This window comes from Nelumbo nucifera, chromosome 3, assembly GCF_055504915.1.
Source record: "Nelumbo nucifera cultivar China Antique chromosome 3, China Antique-T2T, whole genome shotgun sequence".
NCBI lineage: Eukaryota > Viridiplantae > Streptophyta > Magnoliopsida > Proteales > Nelumbonaceae > Nelumbo > Nelumbo nucifera.
Window position 1 is genome coordinate 77,471,600 of NC_142651.1, and position 25,179 is coordinate 77,496,778.

At 36.3% G+C, this 25,179-nt stretch overlaps 1 protein-coding gene across 4 annotated transcripts in view; it reads right to left on the bottom strand.

Annotated features, from left to right (window-relative positions):
• Nucleotides 1–9,880: 9,880 nt before the first annotated feature.
• The window catches only part of GPS1 (geranyl diphosphate synthase 1), a 48,847-nt gene continuing 33,548 nt past the window's right edge, over nucleotides 9,881–25,179 (bottom strand). For 2 of the 4 annotated variants that reach the window (XM_010276753.3, XM_088900781.1), the window contains 4 exons: nucleotides 14,705–14,837; nucleotides 13,313–13,402; nucleotides 11,420–11,518; nucleotides 9,881–10,397 (listed from right to left, as the gene is read on the bottom strand). In XM_010276753.3, coding sequence (XP_010275055.1) covers nucleotides 10,218–10,397; nucleotides 11,420–11,518; nucleotides 13,313–13,402; nucleotides 14,705–14,837 — 502 coding nt within the window. In that variant the 3' untranslated portion in view covers nucleotides 9,881–10,217. Of the gene's footprint in view, nucleotides 10,432–11,419; nucleotides 11,519–13,312; nucleotides 13,403–14,704; nucleotides 14,838–25,179 lie in introns of all 4 variants that reach the window. The other 2 variants (XM_010276754.2, XM_010276755.3) reach the window with 2 other exon arrangements.

Sequence of the window (25,179 nt, forward strand, 5' to 3'; positions counted from 1 at the left end):
CCATTTACGGTAGGTACTAGATTGTTGCATTTCAAAAGTTCAAGTACTAGATTGTTGTGTTTTAAAGTTTGAGTACTAAATTGGCACTCAACCTAAAGTACGAGGTACCTATCGGGAATTTTCCCTAAAAAATATATAATAGATATAGCTTACCTACTTTTATTAGTATCAGTCAAAACTTGTTAGAGCAAACAAATAGGCCCTAAGCAATAAGTTTAGATAAATATTACATAATAAACTCACCTAGTTTAATCAATATTCCATTGGATATTCTACCAAAAATATGTGACCAATCATTCTCTGCTAATTACCAAAAAATTCTTAGTTATATATTCTAATTTAGAAATATATATACAATATTAAATTATTGATTTCGGTAAATGGTCAACCCTTTACAAATTAATAATCAGTATGCATAAATGTTAAATAAGTACATTATAATTCATACAAAGAAATTGTGAATTGGGAACCCAACATATAGATCATACAAACCTATCAGTTTCACATTGTATTCTAATTTAATACAAATTATAAGCTTAATTTAAAATGTTTATTAAGTCTACGGAGTTCAAGCATTATAAATCTAATTTCATTATATAAATATTTTTAAGAGTCAGTATGGTTATGATGAGGTTTTAACTTTCTTGTACTTATTTCTTTTTAAAACAATGAAACCATGGTAGTCTCCCCACATTAAATTTCTATGTCCTCCAAGTGGTTCGTGTATGTTTTTCTTTTGTTACATGGTATCACAACCATGGGGATAGGTCTAGGATCAGGTCTAAGATCTATTGTGTGAGTTCTATCCATACCACCACTCTTGTTTCATTACCGGTAGGTGCTCTGTTCTATTGTTGTCTCAAGGCACTACTTATTCTATTAAATTTCAGTGCAAAAAATGATTTAAGAATATGAGGGGGGGGACCAATAGAAAATATATTGTGTGAGTTCTATCCATACCACCACTCTTGTTTCATTACCGGTAGGTGCTCTGTTCTATTGTTGTCTCAAGGCACTACTTATTCTATTAAATTTCAGTGCAAAAAATGATTTAAGAATATGAGGGGGGGGACCAATAGAAAATAATGATTTAAGAAGTTCAAATTTTCTAGTGGTAAAGGACCCAACTATACTAAGGGGCATTGAAATGGCAATCGTGTGTATTGTGAGTGTTGCAAAAAACCTGAAAACGTGAAGGAAAAGTGTTGGATTTTATATCCTCATCTTCATAACAACAACAAGAACAAAAGCTCCAAGGACAAAATGGCTGCTCAAGCGACTTCAATTGATTCCATAGCTTCATTAGAGAAAATTACTCAAATGCTACAACAAATAATTCAAAATTCTCATCATCAACAATTCATGACTCCCCTTTTACCTCCATGGCTCAATGTTCTGGTAATATCTTTACTTTTCTTTCTCGTTTTGGCAATTCTACTCAGGTAATTGATTCAGGTGCAATAGACCATACTCATATTTTTTATATTCACCCTATCAAACAAACTATTTTTATAGCTAATCGGATATTGTATTCTTGTTCAAGGAATTGGAAAATCTCAATTACTTTCATCCAATTCTAATGCCATGCTCATTCCTTTGCTTTCTTCAAATTTATTGTCTGTGAGCAAAATCACTAGAGAACTGAACTACAACTTTATATTCTCTCCTCATAATGTGACCTTAGGACAAAGCCACGATGAAGATGATCATCTCAATCATGGATTATACTGTTTTGATCATTAGAAATTAGCTCTCGAGGTTTGTAGTACTCAAGAAGATGCCTCTCAGGTATTGCATAAAAGACTAGGACATCATTTAGATAAAGTGCTACATCTCTTGCATTCCACATAATTTTTGGAATCTAGTAGTTGTGAAGTTTGTCATTTATCCAAACAGCATAGACTTCCTTTTGCACGTAGATTGCATCTTTGTGAGAAACCATTTGAGTTAGTACACTTTGATTTGTAGGAAGGCTTTAGATATTTTATTACTTTCATTGATTATAAATCTCAAACCACATGGCTTTACTTGTTAAAATCTAAAAGTGAGGTGTTTAGCATTTTCAAAGACTTATCAAATGATTTTTACTCAATTTAATGCTCAAATTAAAGTGTTTAGAATTGACAATGGTATTGAATATGATAACAAACCCTTTGCATCATACCTCAAAAGTCAAGGGATCAATCAACAAAATATCTGGTCACTAGGTCACTTATGTTTGAAATGAATCTTCTAAAATATTTGGTCAGGTGCAGTTCTAGCTAGTTGCTATTTTCTCAATAGTATACCTAGTAGAGTTTTGAATGATAAGTCTCCTTTGGAAGTTATTAAAGGACACAAAATTGATAAGTGTCCTTTGGGTGCATTTTTTTGTTCACCTAAAAATGTTGGCAAACTTGATCACCATGCTTCTAAATGTGTTCTCATGGATATTCTTCTATAAAAAAGGGATATAAATGTTATGATCCTAAAACTAGAAAATTGTACATCTAAAATGCCTCATTTGTTGAAAATGAATCATATTTTCAAAAATCTTCCAATCAAACTTAAGGGGAGAATTAAGGTGAGTTTGCTTCATTTACCCTTTCTAGTGAAAATGTGCATTTAAATGGCATTATAGATTAAACAAGTGAAAGACGTTCATGTAGAAGGTCCACCAGTCTCTATTCAAGAAAATGGTATTGATCCTATGGGGTCCCTGATTGAACCTAATCCTACATCTTTCGATGACCAAAAATTTTCCTTGAAGGTCTTCACGTGTTCATCGACCTTCCACTAGATTTCAATATTTTTACACCTATCATGCAACCTCCTTCCCTATTCAAGGCTATATTTGCTATGATAATATATCATTTGTTTACTTGGCCTTTCTAAATTCCATTGAAAGCCATGTTGAACCATCTAACTTTGAAGAAGCTAAAAATCACCCAATATGAGGAAGGCCATGGATGAAGAACTTCAAGCCCTTTAAAAAAAAAATCACACTTGGGATATTGTGCCATTACCACAGGGAAAGAAGTTGGCAGGATGCAAATAGGTCTATAAAATAAATTCTAAGAGTGATGGATCTCTAGAACGACATAAAGTCAGGTTGGTGGCCAAGGGTTACACTCAAACCTATGGAGTTGACTACAAAGAAATATTTGCTCCTGTTGTGAAAATGAACATTAATGTTTAAGTGATCATGTCATTTGTGGAGAATTGTGTTAGCTAGAGCTATAAGTCGGGTTGTGTCAAGCCCAACCCATCACTTTAGCATGATGGTATAGCCTGGGGTATGGGTTGTTAGGTTCACAAACCAACACGGCGTGAAAATTAGATCTTGCTTTTTTGGGGGGTTTGCATAAATACCCCTAACAGCTATAAACAACTAGTTAGGGGGTATTTATGTATTTTATCTTTGGGGGAGAAAAAATGACAATAATGCCCCCATAACAGCTACATAATAGCTAATTTGGGGGACATTTGGATAAGGTGATAATTAGATTTATAATGAGCAAAATACCCCTCCTAACAACTAAAAAATGAGAAATTTGTTAGGGTATTTTGGTCAATTGAATTAATTCCAACTCCTATAAATACCTTTACCCTCCACCATTCTCATCACAGCAATTATCATACTCTATCATGCTTTCTCATACTCTCTTATACACACTTTCATACTCTCTCTACTCTTTAATTCTCAACTTTATTCAAGTTCCAACAAGAAGGCTTGCCCTATTTCAAGTTAGCAATTTGGGAGGCTTGGAAGCTTCAACAGTTGAAATCAAGTTGAGATTCCAAACTGACAGACTGGATACATTGTAATTAAATTAATTTTTATTTTTTAAAGTTTTAATATTACAATTTTTTTAAAAACAATCAGCTCCTCCCGAAGTCAATTTCCCAACATGTTCAACTTCTATGATGTTTAGTCATAGTACGATAGCACCGATATCAATGCTAGTGGTTCTATGGATGAGGCGCTGGTGTTGCTAGAGCTACCACCCCTAGTCTTGCTACTAGGGGAAAGAAAAAGGGTAGTAAGATGACTAGCTCAATTTAGAAAATATTTATCATACAAGAGATTGAGGGGAAGGGAAAAAGAGTTGTTTGTCTTAAATGTAAGAGTAATTTTAGATATCATAGCAAGGGTGGTGTTGGCCATTTGGGCAGATATCAAGTCATTCATATGAAAAATGAAGAAGAAGATGGTAAACAATCATCACAAACACAAATTGGGCATGGACTTTTGATAATATTCATTATTCTCAAGAAAAAATGAGACAATAATTAGTAAAATACATTATACATACTAAACAACCATTTTTATTAACTAAAGACGCTAAGGTAGAAAGATTTTTACAACAATTTGTAAATCCCCAATTTAAAAAAAAAAATCTAGAAATACTATTAGAGCATATTGTCACAACCTAACTGCTCTCATTCGCAAGTCGTGTGGCACTCATTTGGCCCTCCAAGCAAGTCAGCCAAACTGCACACCCGAGACCCTTCTTTCTAGGTTGCTTAAGTGCTAAGGACACACACCAAGGCACACAAGAACACACCAAGTATTGTAGGAAGAAGAGATTGTATAGTACTAGAAAAAAGCTTACAACTCAAAGAGTGCTCTTACAACTTGGATACTTGTTGCAAATGAAGGAGGGGACCCTTATTTATACACTAACCCCCTCAAGGAATCCTTTAGAACTATTTACACTTGGCATCATCTAGAAGCACCTTTAGAACATTCTACCTTCTACACTTTTCTAGGGGATGCTCACTCCATAACATACAAGAACACTCTAGAGGAAGTCTAGATTGCTCCCAACCCCTCTAGGGCATTCCACACAAATCCGGATTGTTCCACAAGGTTTTAGAGAGTTTCATCAACATTTAGACCCTTCTAGACACATGAAGAACACTTCAGAACACCCCAAAATGCTCCAGAACTACCCAAAAACATGCAGAATTGGCTAGAAGCCTCAATAAACATATAGAAAACCTCTAGCCAAGCAACCCATTATGTCACCCTGTGACAATATGCTTTAAAAATTTTGTATTCATATAAACAAAATTTAGTTTCTACTTTATCAATACTTAATTCTAAAGTTGCAATTACTTTTGATAATTGAACTTCTAAATATAAGTTATATTTGTGTTATTGGACATTTTATTGATGAAAATTGGCTTTTAAAAAAATTAAGTTTTACTAGGCTTGAATGAGCACATACTGGTCCAACAATTGATGCAAGTATTTTAGATACTTTACATACTTATGGAATTGAAAATAATTTTTTTTCTATTAACTTTGATAATGCTAGTAATAATGATTCAACAATAAGTATTTTAAAATCTCAATTAAAGCCATGTTTAAATGATAAATTATTTCATATTAGATGTGTTCAAGATTCTATAAATATTATTTCTCATCATATTTATAAAATTATAAATTGTATTATATATTAGAAGTTTTGGAACAAGAAAATAAGAATTTAAATATTTATGTCAAAATTATGGTTTAAAATATAAATATTCTGTTTTAGATGTTAAACATAAGTGGAATTCCACATGTTCTATGTTAGAAAGTTGTATTTAATACAAAGACATCCTTACTAATTTTTATAATGAAAAAATGCTACATGATTTTACAATTAAAGATGACTAGGAAATGGCAGTTTGTATAAAAGATTTTTTACAATTTTTTTATGATACAACTAATGAATTTTTAGGTGTTTATTACCCAACTAGTTGTATTTTAGTTAATCATTTATTTATGATTAGTGAATATTTTGCAAAATATAGAAATAATTCAAATTTTAAAAGTATTATTGAAATAATGGAATTATATATTGGGAAAATATTTCTCCTCTATATTGCTTATCTACAACATTAGATCCTAGGATTAGGAAAGATGGTTTAGATGTTTTACTTAAATCTTATTCTAAAAATATGAATACTAGAATTGGAAATAAAAAAAGAATAAATTAATAATTTATTATTTAAAATTTACAATTTATATAAATATCAATTATTAGGGCATAGGAAAACTTATACAGGTACAACAACTAGAACTTCTACTTCTGAAACATCTACTTCTAGTAGTGGAAGAGAAAAATTTTGGCCTCTAATATATAAAAGGCAAAAATCTGCTACCACTTCATCATCAAGTTCATTTATTGAACCTAATTTTTATTTGCAAGCTAATTTTTCAAATTTAAATGATTCATTCAACTCAAAGGGATTAAAGAATTTTGATATTTTAGCCTGGTAGAGTGAATATGGAAAAATTGTCTAGTTCTTGCCACCATGGTAGGTAATCTACTAACCCCTCTGATGTTTACAATTCCATAGAATTCTTATTTTAGTGTAGGTACTATGGTGTTGGACGACAAGAGAAGTTGCATGAATGATGACAGGCTAGAGATGTGCATATGTTGAAGGATTGGCGGGATGATGAGGATAGACAACAAGATAAAAGAGGGCATGAAACTTCACCTAATGTTTCACTAGAAGAAAATGATGATTAGTGTCAAGGAGATGGAGGTGGAACTTGAAGAAAAATGATGAATCCAATATTTTTTTGTATACTCAATAATTGTATAGAATTTTTAAAATTATTGTAAATTTTGTTTTTCATTTTTATTTAAATCATTTGTTATTTTTTCAATACCACTGTAATTTTTATTTTCAGTTTTATTATATTATTATTATATTTTTTCCATTGTATTGTTCAAATTCAAATGAAATAAACTTTCTAAATTCTTTTCAATTTATTGTCTATTTTGTATTTTGCCAAGTATTTTTTTGTTAAATTTTTATTTTTTCCAAAGTTTGTATCACTCAACAAAAAATAAAAAAATAGAAATGTCAAAAGAAAAAAAAAAACCTAGCTCAACTCGGCCCAAGCCCACGACCTAGCCCATAGCCCTCCTAGCCTAGGCCCATGGCATGACATGACAAGGCCCAGGCCCTGTGGACTCATGTGAAGGACCATGTTGGGCCTAACCTCTGAAGTATCCCAAAGGAGGCAAGCATGGCCCGCCAAAGCTTGGGTGGCCCACAAAGTTGTGTTATGCTAGCTTGGCATGACATGATTTACACCTCTAATGTTGGCCTCTGTGAAAACGTGTTCTTAAAAGGTTCCCTCGAAGAAGAAACCTACATGGGTCTCCTTATTGGACACCCACAAGAGTTTTATAATGGCTTGGTATTTAAATTTAAGAAATCAATATATGGTATCAAACAATCTCCTCAAGCTTGGTATGCCAAACTTAGCTCAACACTTATGACTTTTGGTTTTACAAGAAGTATGGCTGATTCATCTATGTTCATTAAAGGGAGTGGGTCAAAGTCTACTTTTGTTCTAATCTATATTGATAACATAGTTATTACAATCAGCGATATTCATGGTATCTTTGAACTTAAGGAACATCTTAAGGAAATGTTTGATATCAAAGACTTGTGAAAATTAAAGCATTTTTTAGGCATTGAAGTGGCTTACTCAAGTAAAGTCTTGCTTCTTTTCCAAAGAAAATATGCCCTTGATTTGCTAAAAGAAACAAGAAAATTAGGAGCAAAGTCGGTAGGAACTCCTATAGATTATAAGGGAACATTCAACTTCAATGATAAACCTTTAAATGACAAGGGGAGATTCCCAAGACTTGTGGGATGATTGATCTGTCTAACCATTACAAGACCAGACATCGCCTACACTGACAGCTTTGTTAGTAATAGTAACACATGGAAGCTGTAAACCAAATTTTATGATATATCAAAGAATCACCAGGAATAGGAATTTGGATGATAAAGAATGGACATATAGAAATAGAATGATACTCAGGTGTGGATTGGGTAGGTTATCAAGTGAAAAGGAAGTCCACTACAGGATAGCACACTTGTTGGGGGAAATCTTGTCACATGGAAAAGTAAAATACACAAAATGACGTATCTCGTAAGTGCTGAAGCTGAATATAGAGACATGGATTCAACGGCTAGTGAATTAATATGATTGCATCTCTTGTTAATGATTTAGGGATTGCATCAAGAAGCTTATGAAGGTGTTTTGTGATAATCAAGCGGTCATACACATAGACTCTAATCCAGTATTCCATGAAAAATTTAAACACATTGAAGTTGACTTCCATTTCATTTGAGAAAAAATTCAAACCAAAATCATTGAGACTCCTCACATCAAAAGTGGAAAGCAATTTGCAGATATCTTCACTAAAGCTGCTGATAATGGACATTTCTGACAAATTTTATCCAAGTTGGATTCCATAGATATCTCCACCCCAACTCGAGAGGTAGTGTTGAACAGCTGACTTAATTGTCAATATTCACACCCATCTTGTGGGTCAACCTTGTTATTCTTGAAAGTTGAATAATTAATGTACTGTGTAAATATGGTCATGAGGTTTCTTACCTCTCTTGTACTTATTCCCTTTTAAAAGAATGAAGCCATGGTAATCTCCTCTCATGACAGAATTGGGGATTACGCCTCGTGGATTAGGCCCCAGTTTAAATTTCTGTATCCTCTTGAGTGGTTTGTGTGTGTTTTATTTTTGCTACACAAGCTTTATCCTCTACCTTCACAGTGCAAGCCTTCTCGATTATAAAAATATCTTCTATTTCAGATGTACCTTAAAGTCTAAAAGAACTTCAACGCATAGTTCATTTTAATTCTCCGTAGACACCCCATCTACAATCTGAAAATCCCAGCCACAAACGACAAGACAACGGACAAAGGTTTCACACTGTCACCAGACTGCAGAGATGACTCGTAAAAGACCAGGGTCCATGGCTCCTAAAATAAATTGTGCCTAAATTAGTTCCCTAATCTAATGGACTAAACATTTGCACCCAAATTGGTTTTCTATAATTTAATGGACTAAAATTATGCCCATCAACATATTTGCACATTTAAGGCTTAAGAAAAATTAGCAAACAATTGTGTATATTAAATAAGATAAGATTATTTTACCAAATAAAAAGATAAGATTAAGAGACCACCTGGACCATCTGGTTGCCTCCCCTAGTCTTTTAAGCTATCTTTTCCATATATATGGCATTCAGTTACCAATAGTAAGTAAATCATAAAGTCCCCATCTACTCTCAGGAAAAGATTTTAAAATAAATTCATGATTGTAACAAAATATCAAAAAGTTATCTTGATATTTTAAAACTTTAAATTTTAAATTATAATATATTAATGAAATTGTAAATAATACATCTACAATGTATCAGAGATAAGGGGAATAAATATTCCTCCAATATGTCGTAAAGCCCTTTAGCAAAGAAGATTTCAGGGAGATTCACCAAATGTCACTGATATTGCAATGACACCGAAATGACACCGAAACCGGGCCATTCCACCAGGCACTAGAGTACAGTTCCCATTTAATTGCAAACTTAACTACCTTTAACAGTAGTGTGGATGGCTGGCTTTTCCAACCACGACAAGTGATACTTCGTTACAATATACCCCGTATCAGATGTATGGTAATGTCGGTATTTAGAACCTTGTCATAGGTAATCTCAGAGCCAAAAAAATAAAAAGTTTTGAACCATCATTTCAGAAAGATTTCCATTTAATTAAATACCCACAGGCACTAGAGTACAACAGAGCTTACTTTTAAAATTGCAGATCACCCTCGACAGTAGTGTGCAGGGCAGCTCTTCCAACCGTATCAACAAATGATACTTACCTCACTAAAAAGTTATGCCCATGAATGCCAAGAAGTTGGTAGATGATGCTTTTATCCTCACTAAAAAGTGTGCTTAATGAATGCTATTTGTTGAGACAAGACTCAAGAGAGACTCCCTGTGTGGATTATGTCCAACGTCCATCCCAACTTTAATAACCATGAATAGTTACCAAAATAATAACAAAAAAAAAATGCCAGTCTTAATCGATTTTTCCCATTTTTTAAGATGTTAACTCATGCTACTTGGACAAGTACAATATGTTAACAATTTATATTGGACAACAGAGCATTTCAGCTGTCTTACAGGAAGCGATTTTGGCATTACATGTAAGAAATTGTGTTCCTGGAATAATTATTGAACAAAACAAATGGATGAGGAAAAAAAAAGCGGGGGGGGGGGGGGGGGAGGGGGGGATAACTTAAAAGAGAAAAGAATATTGGAGACAAATTGGAGGGCTGGCTTTTACGATGACATTGATAGAAAAAAATTGCCTAAACTTTTTATACGGTCTTCACTTGAGAACGTCATTTTCACTTTGTTCTTGTGATGACTCTGTGAGTGAGGTCTACAAGTGCCCGTCTGGATCTTAGAACATCTTCATCATCACTGTCAGGAAAAGAATCAACTGCTGCTGCAGCAAGGTTGGCATGCTTAGCTGCTAGTTCTCTCGCCCTTTGTATTCCTCGGCTCCTGCCAAGGTAGTCAAGAGCCTGGGATTTTTGTGTGCACATCAGTCTACAAAATCTAGCAACTAATGAAATAAGGGTCGAGGACAAACCAAAAAAGTTCATGCCTAAAAATGAAATAAACAACTCCAGCCCAATCCATGCATTTTCATATGAACCAAAATCAAGATTTCATTACCCTTGGATCAATGTTCACAGCACCTAAGCAATCTAAATTTAGCATATACATATTTGTCAGATGATTCAACTCACTAAACAAAGCCATATCCCAACAAGGGGGAACCGTGAATTCTGATCTGCCAATCCACTTGATCAAGGGCATAACCCTTAACTGTAAGCCCTCAAGTAATTTCTGGCCACCTCTACCCATGGCCTTCATGCAACATCTGGATATAAACTAACACTCAATGGTCTAAAAAAGGTCCTTGATTAAATGAAATGACTAGGTCAAGAACTAGTCACATTCTAGGGTAGTACTCCAAGTACCTATGCAACAGTCCAGTTTGATGACCAAGTGTGCTACATGCCAACCACTATGTTCAAACATAAATGATTTATTGTGCATCAAGCATATGGTTTCTGGCCTCATAACCTGACAGGCAAGTTTCAAAATCAACCTCAAGCAGTGGTTGGTGAAAACAAGATTGGCCTCATTCTAGATTGGCACATATACCCAGACATGTTTAAGCTTGCTAATAGACACAGTTGCAATATTCACAGGGCTAAATTTCCATTTATATACAATTCCAGTGGATACCATCATAACCTTGCTGGAAGAGAAAGAAAGTATCATATTAATAGTGCTTTGCAGTAAATACAAATATTTAAGTACAAAGTGACACACAAAAAAGCACTTATAGAAGTACATACATTCATACATGCCAGGTTAGCAAGCACATCAAAATGTGCTAGGTTAGCTTAATAATTACTTATGCTGACTAAATGGCTAGACAAAGTGTCCATGATGAATCCAATTTCATGCCACTCCATGCAAAAACAATTTTTTTACCATTCTTCCATATACTGAGACAGAAGTTCAAACTTACAAGGTCAACATCTGAAGGTTTGTCAAAACCCCTATCAACAACTTCCCGTAATTGAGGGAACTCTTCAATGGCAAATAATATTGGAGCTGTTACAATCCCCTACAAAATGAGGAAAAATATTGCAGAAATGAGCTGGTACAATCCATAACATATGTAATTCTTGAATATACATGATAACAATTTACAGAAAATTGCAACCACAACCACTATTACCCCGTACAATTATAGAACCAAGTAACCAACTGTAAAAGGAAAATAACATCCAATGCAGTTAAGTTCAATTGTCAGCTAACTTGCAAATTTAAGAGGGAAAAAAACCAAGCGAACAATGTGCACATAGAAGGAATAGAGTACCTTATCTATATGTGGCATTTAGGAACTAGAAGGTACCAACTGGGTTGCTGGTTAAGTCTCCTCTTGATTATAGTGGAGACCTGGGAAAGAATCCTGCCTTCATCAGGGTAGGGGGTTTTGGACTTTGGGGGAGGGTTGTCCCCAGTTGTGTAGCCCATTGTCTAGCAGAAAACTTGAAAGGAGTAAGGAAGATTTGGCCATCCTGAAAGAAATATTCTGGAAGTGATAATATGGATCTTGAGGGGCTCCACTTCTTATCTATCCATGGATGAATGAAAGGAATAAGGAAAACATAACAATCCAGAAAGAAATATTCTGGAATGGATAAACTTATGCATGTATTTTTTGCAATACAATGCCTTGCTCAGAAGAAAAAGAAAACGGTGACACAGATCAAGAGGAAATCCACTTTTAGTTTTGGTGGGATTGAGTAATATAACCCTTGAAAGTAACACAGCATTGTTCTTTTCTGCCACATCTAAAATTTTTGAACGAGCAATAGGAATTTCATATGTTGCATATTGCAAGAATATCATGATTTCCCCCTACATTAAGCCCACCTCACATCGGCTCAGCCAAATGGAAAATGTGGACCAGTCAAGTTAGACTATACCTTGGTAGACTAAAGAGAAAAATCTCAGATCACATATTGACCTAAATATTCCAGTCCATTGCCTTTTCATTTACACTGAAATGGTTTGGGTTCTGATAAACAAACCAATACATTGAATTTTGGAAACCAGTCTTGGAGATCAAAACAGAAAACTGTCTGGTTCATGCTTTTCCTGGTCTAATTGAGCAGTTTAACCAACAATGCTCTCAAACATTGAACCAACAGACCGAATAATGAAATCAATTGCATGGTTAGAATTCCAAGGAGAGTATAGACACTTTAGTTTCTCAGCCTACTGCTCAGCAGTAGAGTGACCATATATGCCATATGGCGCACTGATATGTTATCCCTGTAAGGTTCTTTGCGAACATGTTAACCTTAACCCCACCCTCAGGTAAGTAAATAACTTATATGACCTGTGTGAGCATGTTCCCAGTAGCACTGATGCACATGAAGCTTACACGACTCTATATGTCACAAAACCCTCTTCCCCTTTCTCCCTCATCTCTAACTTGCACCAGAACTTGTCTTTCACTGGTATATCATGCCCATTCAAATAGAAGAGAATAAGAAGCAAGAAAGCAATATACCCATCCAGAAACAACAAGATAAAACAGTATTCCATATCTTAATATGTTATCTCCAACTCAGCAAGTTCCAAGTTACCTAACCCCCCAACTCCAGCACAAATCTAAAAACTCAATTCAGTTCCACTACTTGTGAGAACTTGGAGAAGGCACCAGGAGACTTCAAAAACTAGGTTGGCTTTATAAAGGGTTTTCTACCACCAGTTGGTTTATAAAGGGTTTTCCAGTTTCCACCATTGGGGATCCTTAATTATCAAAAGCAACTATCTACTTGCTCAGGCTCCAGCCAACTTCAGGATCTAGAAAATTGAGTTACAACACAGGGAAAGGACAAATTACATGGCGGATGTCAGATAAGGAACCCTTTCCAAGGGAAGCTGATGTGCCTGTGAAGTCAAGGACATCATCAATTAGCTGAAATGCCAGTCCCTGGAAAAAAAGTAACCAATATAGTCAGTCAAAAATATGAAAATAAAATAAACAACAAAGTTATAAAATTACGAACAAAAGAAGAAAATGCATGTGGATGAAATGAGGCTAAACCACTTCTCTGAAACAGAATTATTTGGCAAAATGATAATGAATAGAATAAAAGGAAAGAGGTTTCTATTTGTGAGTGAAGAGAAAAGTCAACACCATAATTGGCCACACCTTGGATTGATCAAAGCTTTAAGTTCCAACAATTCAAAACAAAAAACTTGGTATAAAAAGGATTTTCTTTTATGTATTTCTTTTCAGATGGTAAAATGAAGAGTAGCACTGTAGCAGTTGTTCAGTATATAACATTTACAAGTCTAGAGCAAGATTAGATGTAGGAGGGCCAGATGGTTGTTTCAAAGGTTGAAAAAGGAATTACATTTAAAATGGTTAAGAAAAAAATTGCCATCCACTATAATCTCAATTATGATAATAGACCAATAACAGCTTTGCTGTAGAATAAGTATGGAAGTGCAATAAGTATCATCTCATTTATTCATTTAATATTTTACATCCAACATCACACATTATACATGGCAAACCTTCTTTTTGACATATACTAATTTTGGTATGATCCATTGTATTACTGTCAGTGGTTTGTAATTTCCATACTGATGGATATTTGACCAGTGCAAAGATGTGGATGTTTCACTAATTAAATTGGGATATCTATTAAGTCTAAATATATCAGGGAAAATTACTACAAACATGAAATTTCAAACTTCATGGACTGTTGAAAGTATACTTGCATACTTAAGACTCAAGAAAACCATTTTAATCTAAACATACCTATTAAATCTCTTTTACAACTACATGTTTTGATTAGATTGAGAATCCTCTTTTGTAGTCCTGTAACCTGTATCTTTCTTTTCTTCTTTTTTCAATTATGGTGACATAGTATGTGAAAGTGAATTATATATTCACAATAGTAACCCAATCATCCAATCACAGAATCCCTTTTGCCCTTACCAAGAAAAGTTTTTTTTAAACATGATTTTAACAAAGTACTGGAACGTTTCAATGATATCTTAACGTTTATCTTAGATGTATAAGTTATAATGAAATTCAAAATATCACTGGTAATATAAACAATGTGTCAAAGATATGACAGAAAAAAATACTTTGAATACTTTGTATCATCCTGATGACATGAGGAGATTTCACCAAATTTTGCCAACTTTGCAAACCATGGCTTTAACCCAGATTTACTTATAACAAATAACAGAAGAATGAACTTCAAGGACTAAAATCTACCAGATTGCGGCCATATTCATAAGCCAACATAGAGACTTCTGTAGTTTGCCCAGCAAGAAGAGCAATAGCCTTGCAACTGTTTGAAATCAAAGAAGCTGTCTTGTAGTATGTCTTTTGCAAATAATATTCCATGCTGCGACCACAAACTATTTCAAATCAGTAAATGCAAAAGGTTTCCCAAGGCAAAGGCAACAGATCAATTACACAACACAAGATTAGTATCATCTCCCCAATCCAGAGCACCAACCCCACAAGATGAGGGGGGAAACCCATATCTACTAGCACTTTCACCATGTCAGAAAACATTGCATTCCATATTATATGAAGTATGGCCTCATATCATATGCTGAGATAAAGAAGTAACAAACTTGTGTCTTAGTGGTAATGGTGGTTGAGCAAGAAGAATGAACTGGTGAAAATTACATGGAAACAAAGGTGCACGGAAATTGCAATCATGAATCCTACTATGTTGATTTCAGAAACAATGCACACATTTGATGAAATGCATTAATTAATTTATTCACAGGTTATTTTTACAGATGTTAAAATTTATACAACATAGTTATGCATGTTTAAAAGAAAGACACAATACAAGTGGATCATAAAATGAAAACTTAAGAACAAAATAAGCAGTAGATAGAAAAATGTTTGCATCAAAATATTTATTTAGTATGTGCAACTAATACCAACATTCTGATTTTACATAATATTTTAGAAAACCTATAGTGAATCACGAAGTCTGGGGATTCCCAGTTCAGTGGCTCAACTATTAATCAAACAGTTTAACTGTGATGTCAGCATGAAACATCATAAACAAATCAACAAAGTAGAGAAAGATAGGGAAGAATAAGAGTTGCTGATTTAATACAAAACTTATTAATTTTACTAATATAAAATATAGATATTTGTAAACTAGAAAACTAAACGACGGGAAAACTGGTTACTAGTCTCAACATTTTGATGTTCCAACCAACAGTTGGAATGTAATCTGTGAAAAAAGGCAGCTGGAGATTAATTGTGTATCATATTAAAATAGGTTGTATCATACACTAGCATAGGATAGCATGTTGTTCTTGTAAAAAAATTATATTTCTTATTTTCCCTATTTGCTGTTTATCCCTTCTCTTGGAGTGTTTTTGCAATTTTACATAATTGTATGTGTTTTAAAAGCACAAGGCACAAAAAAGGGTGCAGGGGCCAATTTGAACCCGAGGCACAAGGCGCAAGGCGAGGTACACGCCTTTTTGAAGCAAGGTGCAAAAATACAAAAAAAAAAAAATTGATAAAAAAATAAAAATATATATATATATATCAAAAAATTTTAAAAAAAAATTGCCAAAAAATAAAAAATATTAAACATAATATTAATAAAAAATATAAACATAAGTTTTAAAATAAATGTTTTAAAAAACTTATTATCTAAAATTAAAATACATAAACATAACATGTAAAGCATATTCAAATGAGAATTTAAAAATAAGACCAAACATACAAAACATTTTCAAGCATGTAAAACCCACAATCTCTTTTTTTTCTTAATTGCATTACTTCAAGTAGCTAATGTTATGTAAAACATATTACATTACTGATTCTACGAACCGCCTTTTGTACCACACCCCTCGAGGCAAGCCCAAACAAGTCCATGTTAGGCTCTTAAATTCTTAGTTTTCACACAAAAAGTAATGATTTTATAATTTTAATTGCTTTTTAAGAAGATATTTTAGTAGGATGAATGAATGAACAGCATTAGAAAATAGGGGGCTGAGGCACAAGGCGCATCAAGCGCATGCCTAGGTGCACCAGGCATGCGCCTTTTGAAAGGGTTGTGCCTAGGACCTAGTGAGGCACATACCCTAAAATGTGCCTCGCCTATGCACCTAGGCATGCCTTTTAAATCACTGAATTGCATTAGATATACATAGAGATGTAAACCGAGTCATGCCGCCCACGGCCCAGCCTAATGGTCCATAGGTCGTGCCACGGCCCAACACGATTGTATGGACCAATGGGCCATGCCGGGCTTGGGGTTTCAGGTCAGCGGGTCGGGCCAGCCCGGCCCATATATATTTTATATATTATATATATTTATATATAATATTTATATATTTTATTTATTTATGTATAATATACAATATATAATATAATATAAATTATAATTATATAATAATATATAGTATATAATATATTAATAAAATAAACACTTTTTCAATTTTTTATACCATCTTATTTAATTATTGTATATATAAGCAATTGTATACATCAAAAATCATATAAAATTAAAATTTTAAGTTTTTTTTCAATTTTTTAAATAAATAACTTTGGCCTGATCCACGGCCCGGCCTGGCCCAAGGCTCAGCTTGCAGACCAGCCTAGCCCGACATGGGCCAACGCAGGCTTGGGCCGTGGGCCGTGCCGGGCCGACCCCCAAAATATCCCAAGGGAGGGAGGCACAGCCTGCGACAGCCCACAGGCCATGCCATGCAGGCCCAACACAGCCCGTTTTACACCTCTAGATATACATAAATAATTAATCAGGGTAAGCAGCAGTTTCAACTATGCACATCTATTTGCATTGTTTCTGTTCTCTCTATCTAATTCTTTCTATTCCACTAATACAAATATGATATGGCATTAGAGAAGTCTAGCATTGTCTTATTAGATTGAAGAGAAGAGATCTATAAGCTGGTTTGCTGTTATTTAGTGGAGGTTTTTAAGGTAGGATCCAGTAGGAAATAAGATTTTTCACTGTCACAAGTGAAGCACAAATCATTGGGCTGAAAGCTGTTGGTTATGAGCTTTAACTACTAACTACTAAATAAGTTTTTCACTCCATTGATACTTCTTGATCCTGAGTTGTATTTGACTGAACTGCAAATCCGTGAATAGCCCCGAAAGAGTGTAACAAGGTACCAATGATTGATACAAGTTGATATCAGACCTGGAATACAATTACACCATCAGTAGTTGAGATGTTTACGACACCATAAAGGCCAATATCAGGCCTGTTCTGTTCCTCTAATTTGAAATTTATTGGGTGAATATCAGAAAAGTCTAAAATGGTTTCAGTCAAATTTGGTGGGTCAAATTATGGCATGTAGATAATGACCAGAAAAATTACATGTGAAGGTTTCACTTCCAGTTTCTGTGGAAGGGTTATGGGGATAGTTGATGGCACAAATAATAAACCTGCTGAATCTGATCCTAATGCTCTTCAATAATGGAAAGTAAATAATGATAAAATTGTGTTGTTGATACTTGGTTCATAGATGCCTCTGCTGGAATTGCCGTGTAAGGGTTTAAGACAGCTAAGGACATACAGGATTACTTTGACTGTGTGCACCAACAGCCTTACTTCCATGGAAACTTCAAGTACAGTATGATATCTTTCATAGAGTTGGTGATTTTGGAAGGAGAAAAGAAGAAGCTGAGTTCACTAAAGAGTTTCTGTTAATAGGGCAAGGAAGAGGTAAATACAAAATGATGGCCAATGATGAGAAAGGAGATTGGAAAAAGAAATTAGTGGTGGAAACCAATATTAATCTACATGATTAAAGAAAGATAGCAGAAACAGTAATTAGGGGATAGAAGCTTAAGGGTGCTGTTATCATCAATCCTTTTGAAAAAAGAAAGGTGTTAGTTGATTTGTTGAGGATGAGATGGAAATTGCAACGGTGAATCTTAAGTTTGAGTCTGGCAATGTTTTAATCATTAAAAAACAGTTTCTTGAAAACAACTTTAAATAGGTGTATCGGGAACTGAAAGATACGATACAATATGCCCGACACGGGGTGTATCGAATCAAAATTTTGAACCTAGGTTATATTCAAACATAAATTCAGAGCTATGAAAGAAGAAAACAATTTTATATAAGAATATATATATATATATATATATGAATTACTCTTCGGATAAACATGGACTCAAAAGTAATAAGAGCTTTTTTACAATTTACAAAACCTTGCAGACAATTAATTACAAAGCACTTAATCAAACCTCAAATGGGTGTTGAAAACTGTATATATATATATATACAACTAAAAGATTCACATAAGTATCAAAAACAGGATTTTAAGTCATTCTTGTGTTGAGAATCCTAGAAATCATGTTCTTGACATAAGCACCTCAAAGTGGTGGTATATCTGCATTATACTTTAGGCTTGAACCTCAAGGTTGAGCATCAAAGGCATTTGTTTGGGTGTTTTTTTGTGTGGCCTACAAAAAAAGGAAAAAATGATGTGGAGATGTATTAGAGCAGCCGCCTTGTGGACAATCTAGGAAGAAAGGAATGCAAAGGTATTCAATGAAAAGGAAACAAGCATTCAGGCTGTTGAGGATTGTATCTTGACTAGGGCCATTCATTGGTTAAGAACTATGGACTTCTCTCATACATTTTCTTTTTTTTTTTTTTTGATCAATAACAATGAAATTTTATTAATGATAGAGAGAATTAGAATTACAAGGGAAGGAGCTAAAAAATCTTAACTGCCAACTACCCAAGGAACATCCTGACCATGCAGCAATTACAAAACAGCCCAAAATATAGTGTTTCTGTTTACCCCTTGCCTAGCTAGACCATCTGCCAATGCATTTGCACTTCCCTTTATCCATGTACAATGAATTTCCATGTCCTTGGTGAGCCACTTGAACTTCCTCTTTTCATTGCTGTATTTCCAAAGCATAGAGCTGCCCTCTTTTAACCAATTCACCACAATTTCAGAATCACCTTCTATAATCAACTTTTTATTATTCATTTCCTTGACCTTTTGTATCCCTTCAATAGCTCCTAAAATCTCAGCCCTCAAGGAGTCTCCCACCCCAACCGGACCAAAGTACATGGCTAGCAAATTCCCTGTTTCATCCCTTATCACTCCCCCTACTCCGGAAGGCCCTGGGTTGCCTATGCTGCTACTGTCAAAGTTCAGTTTGATAAACCCATGAGGTGGAGGAGTCCAGCAAGAGTTTAAATTCTTTCTACTTGAGCCTGAACCTGCAATCTCCTTCCAACTCCTTATCATCTCATCAACTGAGAACACTTTAAACAATTCCAATGTTTCAGCCAATGTATCATCCTAATGTGGATAATCTCCATGATTTCTTCCACACTTCTCTCCTTATTTGAGAATATCCTTGAGTTCCTCTCCTCCCAAACAGTCCAACATACCGCAGCCCTACCACACCTCCACATGATCTTGGCCCTTTTGGTTGGCCAGTTAGGCATGGAGGTAAATAAGCTTGGCACATTCAAAGGGGGAGTCCACCTGCAGCCAAACAGAGAAGTAAACCATACCCAAATAACTTTGACAAACTAACAAGAAATTAGTAAATGGTATCCAGACTCACCATCGGATTTACAGAGAACACAATAGTGAGGAGACAAGCAACTGTTGGATCTTTTCCTTTGGAGTAGATCCCCTGTATTAACTCTTTCTAGAAAGGCTTCCCAACAGAAACTCCCAACCTTTGGAGGTATAGGTCAACACCACACTTCTTTAACAATGAAAGATGATCCAACAAGAGGAAAGGGTAACAGTGCTTTGAAGAAAGAGGCACAAGTGTAGGAACCCGAGGGAGTGAGTGTCCAAATTCTGCTATCTGTCTTTGATGGCTCAATGAAGACCCCTTCAAGAATGGATAGTAAGGCTAAAGTACAGGCTAACTCTGTGTCCCTCTTCTCAAACTTAAATTCCATCCAAACCCAGAAAGTGATGAGAAAGAACAAGAAAGGAGGAGACGGGTTCATTTTTGAGGGTAGAAATAGCAAAAAGGCCTAGAAATTGATCTTTCAAAGAGGAATCCCCAACCCAAACATGTTCCCAAAACTTAATGAGGTTACCTGAGTGCAAGTCATACCTGATCCATGGAGAGAACAAGGGCAAGATGGCTTGAATAGCTTTCCAAGGAGAAGCTCTTGTAGTCCTAGCTAGAATTCCAAAATCCCATCCATTGTCTGCCAGCCCATGTATACCTCCCACTATCTTAACCCATAGTCTTTCTTTCTCAATGAGAATCTCCACAGCCATTTCCCTAGTAATGCTAGGTTCCTAGTCCTAATGTTCCCAATTCCCAAACCTCCCTCCTTTTTACCCCTACAAACCACCTCCCGCCTGACCCTATGGTCCTTCTTCTCCTCCCCCGGCTCCCATAGAAAATCCCTCATTAGTTTTTCCAACCTACTGGCCACCTTAGCCAAAATCTTAAAGACTGACAAAAAATAGACAGGAAGGTTAGCCAGAGTAGACCTAATTAAGGTGATAATCCCTCCAAGAGACAAATAATTTTTCTTCCAGTTGGCAAGTCTCTTTTCAAATCTCTCCACAACAGGGGCCCAGAAATCACCTTTCTGAGGATTATCCCCCAGAGGTAAACCAAGGTAATTTAAGGGCCAGTTAGAAACTACACATCCCAAAATGTCTGCAAACTCACCAATCTCCCCTTCCCCCATATTGACTCCAACTATACAACTTTTCTCAAAGTTCACCCTAAGGTTTGACATTTGCTCAAAAAGTTGTATTATGAGCTTCAAGTTTTTAATCCAATTGATATCCCCTCCTTCACAAAACAGAATTGTGTCATCTGCAAATTGTAGGTGTAATTATCTCTTCCAACTCTCCACCCTCTTATTAACTCCCTAGAATCTGCTTTGGATATTAGTCCCCCCAACGCTTCAGCAACCAATGTAAACAAGAAAGGGGATAGGGGGTCTCCTTGTCTAATCCCCCTCAAAGCTGGGAAATAGTCCACTACTGTCCCATTCACCAAAATGGAATATTGGCAATCCCTAATGCAGCCCATCACCCATTTGCACCAAATGTCTCCAAACCCAAAGTTAATCATCACCTCCAATAAGAAGGACCAATCAACCAAGTCATAAGCCTTTTCTAGATCTAGTTTACATACCACACCTCTTCTCCTGGATCTCTTATAGTCCTTTAGGCTCTCATTTGCTACAAGTATCTGATCTGTTATTTGCCTCCCCTTCACAAAAGCTCCTTGATTGTTTGCTATGATAGTTGCCTTTCTAATTCTAATTGACAGCACCTTAGTGATGATATTATAAGGGCTATTTACTAGACTGATCGGCCTGTAATCTTTTGGATGACTTGCATCACTTTTCTTGGGTACCAAAGTAATGAAGGTGGAGTTTAGCCCAAGGTTGATTACTCCTCCTTTAGTGTCTCCCAACAATCCTGGTAAAAAGCCATCGTAAAACAATCTTGGCCCGGTGCCTTTGATCTATCCATTGAGAAAACTGCCTCTTTTATTTCTTCCAACCCAAATTTCTTTTCCAACTGTTAGTGGTGTTAGTGAAGGGGTATTTCAGTCTTTGTACTTGTTGAGAATGCTGATGTGTACTGTTATGTTAGTTCGAGTGCCTCTTACTTAAAGAAGGGCACTCAAGTCTTTTTCAATAAGTCAATAATATAATAATAGGTCTGGCCGAATCAAGGGATTAACTTTTTTTCCCTAATTCGAACCAGCCTTTCTCTCTTTTCTCTCTTCTCTCTTTTCTTCTTTCCTCTCCTACTTCTTGCTGTCTACTTTACTCTACAGTCAACGAACAAGACAGAATTCTATGGCAGGTCAAACTTCAACATGGTATCAGAGCTAGGTTCACCAAATCAGACTTGCTAGAATTCTGCCTTCTGCGCATTCGAATTAGGGTTTCACTTGGGGTTCTCAGTTGTGAGTTGGAGACTGGGAAAAGGGCTGAAAAGGAGTGATCGCCCTCTTCCCTAGGAGGTCTCTATGCCTCCGATTGTGTCGTTGGTGATTGGTTGCTGTGGTTTCTAAGCCCTAGTTAGGGCTGGTACGTGTGGTGCAGTGGTGTCTCAGCCCTTCGTATGGTTGGCCTTCAGGCGATGAGGTAAAGTTTTTTTTTTATATATTTTTTTTTGTTATGGAATACATGAGAGGTGTAGTACAGTTCGCATGATGGGTTCTCAGATTGCAGTATGCTAGGGTTTATGCTAGGGTTTATTCTGGTTTGTGTGTGATTCGAATGGCAATAGTGTCTACTTAATGGTGAAGCTTCCTATAGTTGTGGATTAATGTTGGTGGTGTTACAAGTGTGGTTTTCAGCTTTTGATATCGCTGAAATCAGTGTGTAGACCTCGGTGAGTAGGGGTTGTGGTGTTGTAGTTTTCAACATTTAATACTGCTGAAATCAGTGTACAGACTTCGGTGAGTAGGGTTTGTGGTGTTGCAGTTCTCAGCTGTTGAAATCAGTGTGCAGATTTCGATGAAGTGTCTGTGTGTAGTGTGCAGTGTGTAGTGCTCCTAATTCAGTGCTCAGAATTAAGGGAGTTCGGCAATGGCAGATAACAGTGATAGTAAACCTAGTGTCATGATATCTACTGACTACCTGAATGTCCAAATGACCTCCATTAAACTGAATGGAGAGAATTATGTCCCTTGGGCCAAGTCTATAGAGGTTTTTCTGAAGGCGAAGAAGAAAGTGAAGCATATAAGAGAGGAGAAACCCCCCGCTAATTCTCAGGAGTATGAAGACTGGGAACAGGAAGATGCACAGATCATTACATGGTTGTGGAACAGTATGGAACCCAAAATCAGTGTGAACTTCATGTTTCTTGACACAGCCAAAGAGGTGTGGGATCATGCCAAGAAACTGTATTCAGGTCAGGATAATACCACTAGGGTATATCAACTGTATCAGGAATACTTCAATCTGCAACAGGGAAATCAGAGCCTTGAGGAGTACTATGCCAATGTGAGGAATATCCGTAATGAGTTAAATGTCTATCATCCTCTCACTTCAGATGTCAAAGTTCAACAGCAACAGCGAGAGCAGCTTGATGTAACACGGTTTCTGGTGGGGCTGAAGTCTGAGTATGAACCAGTACGAGCCCAGATACTAGGGGGATCTGCTCTTCCATCTTTAGAGGAGGTGTTTGCTCGTCTTCGGAGGGCTTCCATTGGATCTATGGACTCTAATGTCTCCGATAAATCAGCATTTGCAGTGTCAAGAGGCCGAGGTGGCAGAAGTGGGACTCGAGGAACCCAGCCTGGCAGGAGTGGTAGTGGTGGATCTACACATATCCGTGGTGGTGGTCGTACTGGAGGCAGAGATTCAGGGGGAGCTCGTGGTAGAGGACGTGGCTCGGGTCCACGGAAGTGTACTCACTGTGGTTTGGATGGACATACCATTAACTACTGCTATGACTTACATGGTCCTCCCTCGACGTGGGCCAACCATGCCATGACTAGTGACACCAGTTTCAGCCCTACACAGGAGAAACGGTCAGCTGACCCGATGCCTTCTACTCCCTCAGATGGTCCAGGCAAGGAGATGGTGAGTGTTCCTCGTGATGAGTATGAGAGGTTTGTTCAATCCAAGTCGCAGCAGAACACAGCTTCCTTTGCACACTCAGGTATGGCTTGTTTGGCATCCACACCCAACCCCTGGATTATTGACTCTGGAGCCTCCGATCACATGACGGGAACTCCAGGTGTGTTTTCATCTCTCACTCATTGCTCAACATCACAATCTGTTACCCTTGCTAATGGCTCCACGTCATCTATCTGTGGTGTTGGTAATGTTGACCTAGACCCTGTATCCCTATCCTCTGTTTTATATGTACCTAAGCTTCCATTTAATCTTATGTCTGTTAGTAAGCTGACCAAGTCACTTAAGTGCTCCATCACTTTTTACCCTTCTATGTGTGTTTTTCAGGATCTCAAGACGGGGATGAAGATTGGTGGAGGGCATGAAGCCGGTGGACTGTATTATCTTGATGGTGGTGGACGAACGTCAACGGCTCTTCAGTCATCCATTTCTCCTCTCCAGTGGCACTGTAGATTTGGTCATCCTTCGCTGAAAGTGTTGCAGTCCTTAGTCCCTTCATTGAGTCAACTTTCTGTTTTAGATTGTGAGTCTTGTCAATTTGGGAAACACCATCGTGTTCCCTTTCGTTCTAGGGTCGATAACCGTGTGTCGAGTCTTTTTTCTTTAATTCATTCAGATGTTTGGGGTCCTTATAAAGTGATGTCATATAATGGATACCGATATTTTGTTATTTTTGTTGATGACTGTTCAAGAATGACGTGGCTCTATTTAATGAAAGAAAGAAGTGAATTATTTTCCATCTTCCAGAAATTTTATGCTGAGATCCGCAATCAATTTGGTGTTCACATCAAAATTTTCCGTTCTGATAATGGTCGTGAATACTTGTCTTCATCTTTTCGAGAATACTTGGACCAACATGGCATTATACACCAAACTTCATGTACCTATACTCCGCAACAAAATGGGGTTGCTGAGAGAAAGAACCGCCATCTTGTAGAAACGGCACGCTCCCTCATGCACCACATGAATGTTCCCAAAACTTTTTGGAGCGATGCAATGCTCACCTCTTGTTTCTTAATTAATCGGATGCCCACGTCTATCCTTGATGGTCGTTCTCCTTTTAGTGTCTTATTCCCCAACATGTCTCCGTTTCCGCTTTCTCCTCAGGTAT